The 14,693-nt window shown below is 41.0% G+C and overlaps 1 protein-coding gene across 1 annotated transcript in view; it reads left to right on the top strand.

Annotated features, from left to right (window-relative positions):
- The window catches only part of LOC146796583 (kinesin-like protein KIF19), a 1,608,680-nt gene that overhangs the window by 165,407 nt on the left and 1,428,580 nt on the right, over positions 1-14,693 (top strand). Inside the window, exon 3 of the mRNA XM_085629222.1 lies at positions 12,659-12,739. Coding sequence (XP_085485348.1) covers positions 12,659-12,739 — 81 coding nt within the window. The remainder of the gene's footprint in view (positions 1-12,658; positions 12,740-14,693) is intronic.

Below are 14,693 nucleotides of genomic sequence, written 5' to 3'. Positions count from 1 at the left end.
CCTAGGATGCTTGTTTCCGGTCCAGGGAGTACCTGGTTTGGCAGTTCAGTCTAGACTGTTCCCATGAGGCACAGGGTCAAGACTGATTTGCATATGGACTAAACTGAGGTGGAATGGTGAGCATAAGAATGATAGATTTAACCCAGAACTCTTGACTGGGGGCTGAATGTTTTGATTTGTTCTGCATTTCGTCCATCAATTGTGTGTCTTTTGCTTTCTCGCCCTAAGTGTGCCATGTATGCCCAGACGTGGGTTCGGGACTCACTGTGCCACTGGATTCAAGCTATCCTGGCTGATGAGGGGTGAAACCCCGAAACCAGACCTAGGATGCTTGTTTTTGGTCTAGGGAGGACCTGGCTTGGCAGTTCAGTTGGGATTGTTCCCATGAGGCACAGGGTCGAGACTGATTCACATATGGCCAGGTCTAAACTGGGGTGGCATGGTGAACAAAAGAATGAGGGATTTAACCCAGATCTCTTGATAGGGGGTGAATGTTTTGATTTGTTCTGTATTCCGTCCATCAATTGTGTGTCTTTTGCTATATAATATTTAATGCATGGACACATGATCATATATATATATTACTTCCAATCCTGGTTTCACCGATACGAAAACAGGTACTGACTCCGTGGGATGCAGTTCAAAGAAAAATCTTTTATTCCGTACGATGTGGCCCAGACGCGTTTCGGCGGACGAGTCCGCCTTGCTCACTGTGTCTGGCATTACTCACGTAAGTTACATTTAAGCATTTTAGCACTCGTGACACAAACCAAATTGGTCGCTTAGCAACCAAAGGAATCAGTGAAGGACATAGAAAAGTTACAAAGAAAATTGCATATTCTAGCTCATAATACCTTGGTAAACAGACTTCATTGACCACTTTACCAAATTTAGCACAATATAGAGTGTATAACCGAAATTCCTCTACAACATATCTAACAGTAAAATACATTTACTTCATTATAATTAAGTACACGCTGCGAGGGTTTTTGGTCCAATATAATGAACCTCTGCCTTATCCAATATTAGTAACGGGAGAAATAATAGTGTTACTTGCCTAAAAGTAAACCGCATTTGCGTAAGTTAATCTCTTGGCAATGTGATCGATATAGACAATAGCGCACTAGTCTACTCGTTATGCCCAAGTGGGCGGGGATGTCGGTATTTCTATTATTGGGTGATTTCCTCTCTCAATTCTGTTTCATTGGTATTGGTGGGTCAGTCTAAGATAATTATCTCTATATTAAGTGATCTAAATAATTAATAAATAAACAGCATTAGAATGGAACAATAATTGGTGTGTATTGAGTGAAAAACATAATGTGAAAAAAGAAGAAAAAAGAGTGAGGCAGATATCATGGAGAATTGGTTCAAGAATCTGGAGTAGGCAATTACCGTTAGCTCAGTGTGACAGGGATAGATGGTTAGAGATTTACACTCATTGCCTCGTCTGCATTCATGCCATTCGGAATTTTACAATCCAACAGGATTATGTATCTTGATTCTAGTCTCCTAAGAGCTAGTTGTCTATTGCCTCCTCTGATATTCTTTTTTATACTGTCGATAACAAAATAAGTAAGATCCTCCGCTTTGCCACCATGTACTGTATTAATATGGCGGGCTACTGGATACGTAGGGTCATCATTGTTGTAGTATCCTAATATGTACGGGAGGAATGGTACTTCCCACGTACATTTTGTTGCAGGTGCAACGTAGCACATATACTGCGAAATCAGTTTTACAGGTGTAGTTCTCTCTGATCTCGAGCGGAGATTTTCTTAGAGGAGTGGAGACTAGTCTAGTATTTATTCCATGTTTGCAGGCTTTGCACTTAGTACATTTGAAAAAACCTTTTTGGGATTTGAGCCAACTACCACCTTTGTCCTGTGCAGGAGCTTTGGACAGGAGTGCTTTTTTCATAGATTTGGCTTTCCTGAAGGTTAACTGAGGAAGCTTAGTACAGGAGGGGCCTATGGTGGGATCACAACGCACTATTGGCTATACAAACATTTTTGTAGATTAGAATGGTATGTATTGTACCCTGTAATTAATCTGGGTGTCTGTTCTGCAGATTTTCTTGCGACTGTCTTACTATCCCTGTTCTTAAATATGAGTTCTTCCCTGGTGGTAGCTGCGCATTTCTGTTTTTCTGCCTCTAACGTTTTTGACTTATAACCTCTGTTACTAAGTCTCTTGAATAGATTTTCTGTTGAATCTTTCAAACTCTCTTGAGTGCTGCAGTTCCGTTTCATTCGCAAACACTCGGCATAGGGGATACTTTCAATGAGATTAATGGGATGAAAACTTTGGGCATGCAGAATAGCATTCCCTGATGTTGGTTTCCTGAATGTACGCAAATGTACTTTGTTATTGCTACTATACAATTCTAAGTCAAGGTATACAATAGACTTCCTACTTGTGGTACATGTACATTTAAGAGTCTGGTCATTGCTATTGATTTTGTCAGCAAACTCAATGGCACCCTGTTCAGTGCCCTTCCACAGAATGAAAATATCATCTATGTAGCGTTGGTACAATACTACATTTTCAGACATCTGTGTATTGTATGTCCTCATGAGTACTTGCTCCTTCCACCAGCCCATATGCAAATTCGCAAAGCTGGGGGCGAAGCAAGTACCCATGGCTGTGCCCTGTATCTGTTTGTATAGTTACCTATCAAACATAAAAATGTTATTCTCCAGGCACCATTTCATCATATGTAGTAGCATCAGTGTGTGTTGGTAAAATCCTATATCCTTTGTACTTAGATAGTGTTTTGCTGCATTCAGGCAATCTTGGTGCCTGATACTTGTATACAGATTTTGTACATCCAAGGTAACAAATACATAATCTTCATGCCAATTACAGTCAAAGATTTTAGTTAGAAAATCCCCAGTGTCTTTAGTATATGCAGGTAAAGCTTGAACGAATGTTTGAAGGAAAAAGTCAATGAATTTGCTTGTATTTTCTAACAAGCCCCCAATGGCAGATATAATTGGCCTGCCCGGTGGACACTCTGCATTTTTATGGACTTTCGGAAGTAGATAGAGTTGTGGTGTCACAGGATAGTAATTTCTCATAAAATCTAACTCATTCCCAACCCTTTCCCTCTCCATTCGTATAAACATCTATGGTATTTCTCTTTAATGCTGATGATATTGGTGGCACTGATACGTATGTAACAATCCTTGTCCGACAGTTGTGTCATTGCTTCTTTCAAGAGGCCAAAGCACAACATTGTCCCCTTTATCCGACCATCGTAGAACTATGTCGGGCGCTCTTTTATTTTTTGCATGACTCTGAAGTATTTTGTTAGTTCATTATTCCTGGTTTTATTAAAGACATTGCTGCTTTCAATTGCCAATTCCTTAAGATATTTGATCACTTTATCTGCAAAAATGTCAATATTGTCCCTAGGCATTAGTGGGTTAAAGACAGATTTTGGTCTGAACGGTGTATCAGCAGTTACATATATATTTAGATCTGATCTAATTGCTGCTTGGCCACTAGTGATTACATCAATTGTGCCATCAGTTTCCAGCTCCGTCATATCTCTCAGAAAACTCATATTCGCTACATTTAGAGTATTGAATTCTGTGGACACTGTGCCTCCATGTTCATTTTCATCAGTTCTTACTTTCATGTTAAATAAGTGCTTACGTAATTTCAATCTGCATATAAAATGATACAGGTCTATCCTAGTCTGTGTATAATCAAAGTTTGTTTCTTTGCAAAAAGATAGCCCTAGAACAAGGATTTGTTCTTCCTCCTGTGTGAAAGCCATGGTCGGTAGATTTATTACTGTATTTTCTGTCCCTGTTGTATCTATCATCCCCTTCTGTTCCATCTGTATGTTGTTTTTGGTGCTGTGTTTGCCCCATCGCCGGTTCTTCCTACCTCTGCTCCTTGATTTTGAGCCCGGTTTGATGTACGCTCCTATCGTGGAGGACTTGGGCGTAGACTCATCAAACGCTCCGCGCGTAAAAAACCGAGCTCCTGAATCGGTGTTGGCGCATTACGTGCTTGATCCCTACCGCCACTTACTTCAGGATCATACTCAACTTCTGAGATCAGCTCAGATTCACTGGGTTCATGATGTCCTGGGGGTCCACTGCTTGTTATTGATAACTGTTGACGACGGATATTTTCAAATTTTCTTGAAAACGTATAAATTCTCCCATGCAGGTAATCATTCCTATCACGTTGGAATTTGCTGGCTTTTCTCTCCTTGATCGTTTGCTCGTATTTTAATACACGATTTTTAATGTCTGTTAAGCCCTTCTTTACTTCATCTTGGTTAGATATTTTTTCAAGCTCTCTGTATATCTCGTCTATTCTGGCCAATATTTTCTCTCTGTCCGTTGTGGCAAATTTTATCAATATCTGCAGCATGTTTTGCGATGATTGGGCACTATTATCAGCCCATTCCTGAAGCATGGCGGGATCCGGATTTTCGTAGGTTGGAGCCACGAGAATCCTTAATTCCCTCGGGATACGACCCACCTCCAGGTATCTTTTAAGTGATGTGCACTCCCACCATTTGGCCACCTCATGCCTTCGCAATTTCTCTAGTTCACCAAGCATTTGTTTCAAATCGCTACCTGCCGCCGACGGTTGTACATTTCCACATGTTGATTGCAATCTGTCACTGTCATCTTTATCGCTAAAAATATCAAGCGCTGCCCCTTCACGGTCCTTGACCCTATCCTCGGCCATCTTTACGGAATAATTATTGTCCTTGACACCCACTGCCCGTAGATTAGAAAATCTACAGGACTACCTCTCCCATCAGCCACCTGGGGGGATTAGCAAACCACAGATAGACCACACAGTGAGCTTACCTGGATCCCCGCTTGCCCTCCGGCATTCACGAGAATCAGGATACTCACGTTTGTACTATACAATCTGCGCTTGACGTCCCGAGATGCCGGCTTCGGGGGGCTCTCCGTTGTCCTTGTTTCCAAAGACAGTCCACTTCGAATTCCGGCAGCGGAGTGCTCCAAATCGAGGAGGGTCAGTGTAAGAGGCTCCGGAGCGTCTCTAATATTACTTCAATCCTGGTTTCACCGATACGAAAACAGGCACTGACTCCGTGTGATGCAGTTCAAAGAAAAATCTTTTATTCCATACGATGTGGCCCAGACGCGTTTCGGCGGACGAGTCCGCCTTGTTCACTGTGTCTGGCATCACTTACGTAAGTTACATTTAAGCATTTTAGCACTCGTGACACAAACCAAATTGGTTGCTTAGCAACCAAAGGAACCAGTGAAGGATATAGAAAAGTTACAAAGAAAATTGCATATTCTAACTCATAATACCTTGGTAAACAGACTTCATTGACCACATTACCAAATTTAGCACAATATAGAGTGTATAACCGAAATTCCTCTACAACATATCTAACAGTAAAATACATTTACTGGCTGATGATGGGTGAAACCCCGAAACCAGTCCTAGGATGCTTGTTTCCGGTCTAGGGAGGACCTGGCTTGGCAGTTCAGTTGGGACTGTTCCCATGAGGCACAGGGTCGAGACTGATTCGCATATGGCCAGGTCTAAACTGGGGTGGCATGGTGAACAAAAGAATAAGGGATTTAACCCAGATCTCTTGATAGGGAGTGAATGTTTTGATTTGTTCTGTGTTCCGTCAATCAATTATGTGTCTTTTGCTATATAATGTTTAATGCATGGACACATGATCATATATATATATATATATATATGCAATTTTTATATTACAATTTGTGTAAGATGTTTTAGACCATGTGCTAGCGGAACTCAACTCAATTTCTTTGGACGGCTTAGTCATGTGGCACACACTACATGACCCAAACGGGAAGTGACCCTTAACCGGGGGGAAGATCCTAGAGTGTATTGTGTGGTGTCCTGTTGAGAATTTTGGGTCTGGTGGGCACGATGTTGTCTCTAAGATTAGTATGCTTGAAGGCAAAGCGTGGTACTGCTGGAGCTAGGCTTCCTGTGTGTAGTATAGGCCAGTGTATTTTATACAAAATTATTAATATCCTGAGCAAAGAGAGTCCAGTGTAATCAAAAGGTCCACACAAATATTCTTCGTAGAATTCTTCTAGTGTTCTTTAATTGTTCCCAGCTTTTTTTCACAGGGAATCACTTCTGAGCAGCAACATAGCAGTACATAATTGGTGATACAGACTCCCCCCAACCTCCTAGCCAACATGTGTTTCGTCTACATGGAAATAGCCACAGACATGAAGATCAATATTAAGACCCTTTTCTCTACAACCGCTATTATCTTTATATACAAAGCAGTAAAAAAAGGGCATCAGAGTATGAATATCAGGGGGACAGGGCAGAAAACCACCCGGTGTTGTGAAATCCTATTTGAGAAAACGACGTGTTTGGACAGAGTTAAATGTGTGAGAGTTTATTAGCACGTGTACAGATCCAAGGAAGAAAAGCACCAACATGTGGTGACTGTTTAAGCACATATATGATCAATATAACTCATGTATTCTGTGTTAAAAATGAATAAGGAAGGAAACACGAGCACACCTCATAATGAACATGGTATAGTCCAATGGACTTACCAGGCTTATGTGTATCTAAGTCCTGTTGTAAGAAAAAAATGAGAAGTGGGCTCAAAGGCCCAAGTATGATCCCAAAAGGATTAATATCTGAATCCAGGTACGACCCTGCAACGTAATGCAGAAAAACAGAACCCGAGAACGAATCTACTAAGACTTATACTTAGACTTGACAATACAATTGAGGCACAAACCGCTAAACTCCCAGGTTAGCAATATATTGTATATTCCATATAATATCCTACAATCAGTACGTTACAGGTTGACTCACCGGATATCATATATAGTAAGGCCACAAAGTATGAAGAGATAACGTTGGTAACTGCCTTGATATTAATGTTCAGATGCAGCCTGAAATTTAGGCATAGTCCTACAGGATAGAACAACAACCTTACTCAGAATTAGCGCCAGAGTCATAGGAGCTAAATAGGTACACGCGTAAAATATTAACTAGTCTATCGTGCTGTATTAGCAGGCTATCACTTAAGCGTCTCTCAAGGCAAAAAGCAAAGCTAGTATTTAGCGTGAAGTTCACAGTCTCCCCGTATCACTAGGATATCACTGTACATGCCCTGGCCACTGTAAAAAGTAATATATAAATAAGATATAAGCAGTCATACGCTTAAAGTTGTCCTTTCTTTGTTTTACCCAATGGGATACTTAAGGGCTTGTCAAGATGGCGCCCTTGCGAGACTCCACGCTGTCTATAGGAGTACTCTCTTTTTTGGACTGGAGCTGTTTGTCCGGTATGTCTCGACCTATTAAGGGGTTCAGGAATGGATAATACTATGTGTTAGACTGGGCCGATTTCATACTGGGATAATTTAGCGGCAGGTTGCTAGCGACTGCATTTAACTATGATTACGGGTCCATATGACTGCTTATATCTTGTTTATATATTACTTTTTACAGTGGCCAGGACATGGCAGATTTGGCTTTGTATTATCCCAATGTATTTCTACACCCTCATCTTGAGGTGCCTGTATGTTCAGTTATTTTTGGCTTTGTAATCAATCCACTAACTTAATTTAGTAGTTTGTGAATCTTAAGAGTAACAGTGAATTGAAATTGAAATGATTGACCTGCTAACAAACTCTCCCCCCCCTCACGCTTTCATGCTGGGAAAAAGTACCATTGACTTGTGGTTCTAGAGCAAATGTAGAACATGGAAACTTGGCTCCATCATATGTTACATTGGTGAAATCAAAAAATTGCAAAAAGCATGTTTATTTGTTCTTATTTACTACTAAAAAAAACTTTAACATGAATCATGTTTATTTGTTTTCAGTTACTACCAAAACAATTAACGTAGAGAATATTTTGTTGTAATTTCTTTCAACAAGCTCTTCCCTCAGCGGAATGTAAAATGTGTTGTCCATACATGTGATGATTGGGAGGGGTTGCCTCATCTGGGTCTTCGTCCATTGGTTCCTATGGCAGTACAATGTTATGTAACACAGCTTAAGCTGCAGTTACTTTTGCCAGATGTCTCTGGGTTGTATTATAAGGCACCACCAATTTTCTGCACGCATCGACATCTACCTTTTAAAATGCCAAAGTGTTTATCTGCGGCATTATAGTGTAGCTTCCTTGTAGTTCTTGGATGTAAATCTGGGGTAAGGATATATGGCCAAATGACATATCACTGTCACCTGTAACATACAAACATGAGTATGAATGGCAGGTGGCACTAAGGATTAGCACACTCACCAAGCAGGAATCCATTTGATGTCTCCTCTTGCAAGAGGACTGTTAGGTCCAAGGGGACAGAAAAGGAAGGAGTCGTGTACTTCCAAGGTAACGAGCTACAATGTCTGTAATAACATAATCAGCATTTCACATTCACACCACCTGGATGCTAAGGGAATGCTGTGTTTCCTATTGCTGTAACCTTACCCTGTAGCAGAGGGAGGGGTGTATGGGTGTCCGATCTACACAGCCAGTGACATTAGAAAAATGTGCCCTCTGATTAAAAAAGAACAAAAGCGGTTTCGTTGTCTATAGGTGTGGTGGGCTGTTTGGAAAAGTGACAAGTATATTTATTCTGCTCAGCATCGCATTGAGAATATTTCCAAATATTCTGTGAGACAGCACCTTGTGCTATATGTCCTGCAACAGGCAGGTATTGTGGCTTGGTTACTCCCTGGTGCTAGATATAGGGAGCAGAACACCTGCACGTGGACAGAATGGCTTTGTTGTCGTCTCACCAGCAAAGGTTCAAATCCCTTGAATAATTCAATTGGAAAATCATTGCTCAGTCAGTATCTGCTATAAAGGCCCTACTGTGTTTGTTCAAAACAGGATGACTCTATCTAAAAATCCTGACTTGCCTTCCCCTTCTCTTGTGTAGAGCTCTCGGTTCACAGCTCCTCACCCTACCATATATAGTGAAGCAATTGTGGATGCTTTGGCTGGATTTTAGGTGGGCTTTTATACCTTCCACTTTGTTACCACGTGCTTCTAGTTGAAGGTAATTAATTTGCACATGCTGTATGGCCGTTTTGCTACTATTCTGGACTCCTTTGAACATTTAAATTGTTAACTGATATTACTGATTCGCATTTTGAAATTGTATACAAGAGTCACATTTTAGTGCTTTCTTATTTTATCAGTTTGCTGTGCAATTTTTCTCATTTCTAATTTTCCCAGCTTTTGTACATACTAATTTCCTTATTTGGTGGTTGCAAAACAATTTGCAACCAATTACTGATTCATTATGCTCCTTTTGTTGAAGAAGTGCCCTGGACCCCAAATTAGCAGGGAATATTTATATTGTTTATGACTTCAATGAAGATTCCTACGATGCACAACAAGGTCGAAAAGTAGCTAACAATTTATTTTTACTAGTGGGTCTTTCAAAACTGTCAGTAGCTAACAGAGATGTTTGCCCCAAAATGAGGAAGGTCCTCAATGTGACATAAAGACGTCTTCCATGGACACGCATGGCTTATCTAAATGCAGCATCAAAGTCCTTGAATTGCTAAAAAGTAGTTGTAAAATAGAACAAACGTACTTACTCAAAAGCAAATTAAACAGAAGCTGGGCATCATCCTATCACACCTCCACTAGTTAGACCATGGGTGACATTTGTGGACAGCTCAGCCTATTCTAACTAGTGCATGGCACCAAACTCCATACATCAGTCATATATCAGGAAGCAAAGCAAGCTTCTGCTTAGTTTAATTGTTTTAAACCTGTATCTATACACAGGCATTAGGAGAGATAATGCATTGTTTTAGTTGTACCACATATGTTTAAGATGTGGTTTGAAAGGTAATCCTTCATGATGCGATTGCTATGTCATCCGTTCATCTCCCCTGTGGATTGGGAGAAATCTGTTTGATAACTTGACAACAAATGTGATTTTCCCAATAGCCAAATTCAGTGTAGTGTTAAGGCCCATTCAGTGTTCTACATCAGATTGTACTTTTGTGTTGTAGAACATTCCTTTTTAGTTTTTGAATTGTTTGCATAATGTTTGTTTCTGCCTCCTAGACCAATGGGTAATGAGGGGACTGACTTAGAGCTCCTCTGTATTCATTTTTAGTCGGTGTTGTTGACATGACTCTGGAAGATAGCTAAAGCTAAAAAGAAAAAGTGCCTTTAAACAGGCACATGTAAAATGAGAGACAGTTTCTCTAGCAATATGATCTGGGATTTAGTGCATAAATGGAGCCAGTTATGCAGGGTTCAGAAATGTATCCAAGGTTCCCGTGATGTTGGAAATAGGATTACCAGTCAGCAACAGTTCATTCATGTAGTTATATGGTACTTCTATTGTGCTATCGAAAGGCGAAAGGCATCGAAGCGCTGTAGAGGGTCATAGAAAATCCACAAGTGACAGGAGAGATAGCCGGGTTGCGGATGTTTAATGCATTGTAATGTAATGTTTTTTAAATATGTGAGTCTTCAGTTCTTTCCTAAATTGGAGCAGCGTTGGAGCCGTCATGAAGGATACAGAGATGTTGTAAGAGATTTTGGGTGTATAGTTTGGAAAGGCCTTTTACCTTGTTTTTGCTATTTTACACTTCTTTGTCTGCAGTTTGATTGTGTCCTGGCTATGAGTGCACGAGAACCACAAGAGATGGTGAGCTTGTCTGTTAGATAAGCATGAATGATTGATGTGATGACTTTTTGAATGATGCGTTGCTTTCGTCGCCTTTCGAAAACATTTAAAAACCTGGCTTTTCACGTCGCAGGCTTGTATTTATGGATTTATTAGATTATCTGTTTCCTTCTTTTTCCTTTCTGAGGGATCCCGGATAGGGCTTTGGAATTCCTTACATTCAGCGCCTTGATACCTGCGGGTGAAGAGCGCTTTATATATTCTCTTTTCATTTCATGCAGCTGGTTTTGAAGAAGGTGCAAGCAAGCAAGTGGAGCCAATGCAGTTCCATCATGATGGTGATGATTTAATTATATTTTTCCAGGTCCTGGATGAGATATGTTGTGGATTTAAGGCTGCCCTACAAGGATACCAGTGTGAAGGTTGGGAAGCCAAGCAACATTCCATTACCGCCATCCAGATGCAAGAGTACAGGGGCATCAACGGCAGTTCTGAATTCGGTTTCTGAAGAAATGGTCTAACTTTTTTAAAAAGACTGATAAAAAAAGCTGGTACCAGGTTTTGTTTGTATTTTTGGCAATGTATTTCCAGAGGGTAAGGTTAGTGTCCAGGGGTGAATCCAATATTCAGTGAAAGTAGGGGTTCGAAACCGTCAAGGTTCATGTCATAAGCCGAGTTTGTACTGTTTCTGTCTTTATAGGGTTGAGCTTCACGTAGGTGCTGGACATCCAGGTCTGGATGATGTACAGGCAGCTTTGGAGGCATTGGATGTCAGAAGAAATGTTCAAGTACAGTTGTGGATTATCGGCATATTGGTGAATTATGAGGCTGTTATCTGTGAGTACAGCACCATGCAGCTCTTAGAAGAGTTTGTAGATGACCGGGGATAGTGTGGAGCACTGGGGACTCCACCGTTGATAGGGATCTTTTGGGGTCTGGAAGTACCTATGTGAACAAACTGGTGTTCGTTGGAAAGGCAGGAGGATAAGCAGTGAAGGACACTGCCGGTGAATCTCCATCAAGACTCCTGGATACGTGTGAGGGTGGTATAGTTGATTGTATCAAAATCAGCTGAGAGGGCCAGCAATGTCAGAAGTCATTTTCATCTGTGATCAGGAAGGCAGTGTCTATGGTGTGTAAAGTAGTGGCCCCCATGATGCTGTGTGATATGAAGACAGACTGGTAGTCGTGCAGGAGATGGTTATCATTGATGTAATCTTGAAGTAGAACATGGACTGCTTTTTCAATGAACTCGCAGATGAATGGTAGGTGAATGATGTGCTAGTTGCTGGCGAGGTCATCAGGATCTAGTGCAGGTCTTGTAGGAGTTGGAGGATCTGGCCTGTCTTCAGAGCCTCTGGGAAAATACCCTGATTGAGGGAGGCGTTGACAGTGGTGCCCAGGGGTGAGAGAGGGTCCCCAGATAGTATATCCTGATAAAGGATGACGGTAATACATCATCTTCATAAGAAGTGGCTTTGAGGGATTGAGTATCTCTATGAGATCTGTGAGTGAAAGTGTTTTTATGGCTGGCCATCGTGGCAGTCTATGGGAATTGGCGGGTGTGAGAAATTAAGTGTGCTTTGTATTGTCGATGTTCTGATGAATCTTCTGTATTTTTTCACAGAAGAAGAGGTTGATGGCATTGCACCTTTTTGTGGATTGAGGAATAGGTTGGTCAGGCTAGGGGTTGATGCAATGCTTGATCGTCTTGAAAAGCGTTCCATTTCTATTGGTGGCTTTATTGAAGGTGTTACCATTGTACTTTGCTTTGGCTGATGTGATGAGCTATCTGCATGTTGTGTGGATGGATTTCCGTACCACGAGGCCATCAGGAGTTCTGTTTTTACTTCCATTTTCTTTTCTGTATGCAGATGGCTATAGATCCATTAATCTTTTGCTTCAAGGATATTCTGTTAGTCTACCCAGAACGTTTTTAAAGTACATTTAAGCTGTTTATAGCTTTAGTATACATGAAGTAAACCAGCCAAAAGTACGCAAATTAAATAAATGATGTTGCTCTTTGTAGGTGGCCCTTCGTATTCGTCCAATGAATGAAGCTGAAATTGACGAAGAAGCCTCCTTTATAGCACACAAACTGGGCAAGCAGGTCAGCCACAATAAATTAGTGTTCAATTTATGTTATGGCGCAAAGAGGGCATGTGACATAGTTTCAAATTTGTCATTTCCAATGTATTTAAAAATTATTCTGAAAAGTTATTTATTATTAACAGTGTCTAATGATTCTTACAAAAATCAAACATTTTGGTTCCTGATGTGTAATTGGTGGTTTTAGTAGGATGACAAATAATGCATGGATGGTATCTTGAAAACAAGAGAAAACACTTTGTCTTTGCTTGTGGAAGGGAGTGACATACATGCTCCTGAGCACCAGTTCTCAGGAATGTAAAACTATTTTCAATGCTCCACCTAAAATAGCATGTTTCCTGAAAATGTTTTGCCAATACACCGACAAAAGGGTAATTTCTCTGACTATGTGCTGTAATTTGGTACCACAGCTAGGGGGCTTCTTAAGACTGTTGCCTTACCTTACCTTGCCCTTTTGGCAGCACCAACACTGTCTCTGGCCCCATATATGAAGCTGGGTTATGAACTTCAGGTATACTCTGGCCCTAATGGCACAGTAGTAATTAGGTAAGTACATGCAAGCTTCACTTCAAACAGAGGGGATTCCCCTCCATTAGTGAGTAAAATGTGATTGAAGTGTGGCTGACTGCCCTGTTATGCCATGTGGGGGCATAATTCCACTTTTGTGTATGGCCCGCCAGCAATTATTTCTGATACCCCTAACTGTCATGGTTTAGTCTTATTACTTTGACATGTTTAATAAAAGTGCATTTCTCACTCTTGTCGACAAACCACTTGTGCACATGCCAAGCACATAACGTGCCCCTGCTGTGACTACCCTAGTGCTTAATTTGAGCCAGTGGTTTCCAGGGCTCAGCACCAGTACTTGATCATCAACCCTGGTGCTTTTCATGAGCACCAGTTAAGGACACATTCATTTATGGTAAACAGGGGGAGATTAAGTGATTTGCCTAGAATCACAGGATGTCGAGCCGACGCCGAGACTCAAAGTCGGCAGCTCTGGCCATTACACCACAACCTCTCCCCACTTTCATGGCTAGTAGTTGGTTCTGTTTTAGGCGGCGCTAACAGGAGAAATGGGCTGGTGCAAGCTGCCTCCTGACAAGAGCTCCAACACTTATTTTTTTTACAAATTAACCACTGGACTACCCTTACCTAGATTTACCTAGCAAGAGAACCTTCGATGAATTTGTATGGTTGGTAGCAAGCACTTTGTTGCTCCTGAGGAAGTGATGAGTTGGTGAATTGCTGATCATTAAGATGGTCAGATGTGTGATAGACACTTGCATTGCAAGAGCAGGTTGTTTGGTGGAAGTGGGGCCTCCTAATAGTTAAAGACTGGTGGTACTTTCAGTTTTTTATAAAAGTATCCGCATAATCCTGATAGACCCACTGATGCTATTAAAATATCAAATGTGAATCATTCCTTTTTCAGAGCCATAAAAGGATTTCAATTAGCCATTTGAGGTGCTTTTCACAATCCAAATACCAGGTAGGGTATAGCATCATCATACCAGCTAGTTGTCTAACTTGGGATGCAGTCAGTGTCTCATTTTCTACTATACTGTACAACAAACAGTATCTCATTGCTTTTTGTCATGTTATTTGTTCTTGTACCCATTTGATGTAAATTTATATATTAATAATAGATACTTGTGCGTACTTGTGCGTATATATATATATATATTCCGCAGGTGAACTTTTTCATCCTCCTGGGCACTCAAGCTGGTGTTAAAATCCCTACCGCTTTAACGGGACACTATTTGGTGTTTGGTTGTCCCCTTTACTTAAAGGACTTCCGTGAGGACTGCAACTACCAGCAAACCTATGCTCAGCAGGGTGAGCGTGTGACGTCAGTATTTCCCGAAGTGGAGGAGGGGCGAATTACATCTTAAATGGGAGTGCCACTGCAATCTTCACTCTGTGCGTGACCCCCAGCAAGAATGAGGAGCCCA

The sequence above is a fragment of the Triturus cristatus genome, chromosome 10, assembly GCF_964204655.1.
Source record: "Triturus cristatus chromosome 10, aTriCri1.1, whole genome shotgun sequence".
Classification (NCBI taxonomy): domain Eukaryota; kingdom Metazoa; phylum Chordata; class Amphibia; order Caudata; family Salamandridae; genus Triturus; species Triturus cristatus.
This window is presented reverse-complemented; position numbering and strand designations above follow the sequence as displayed.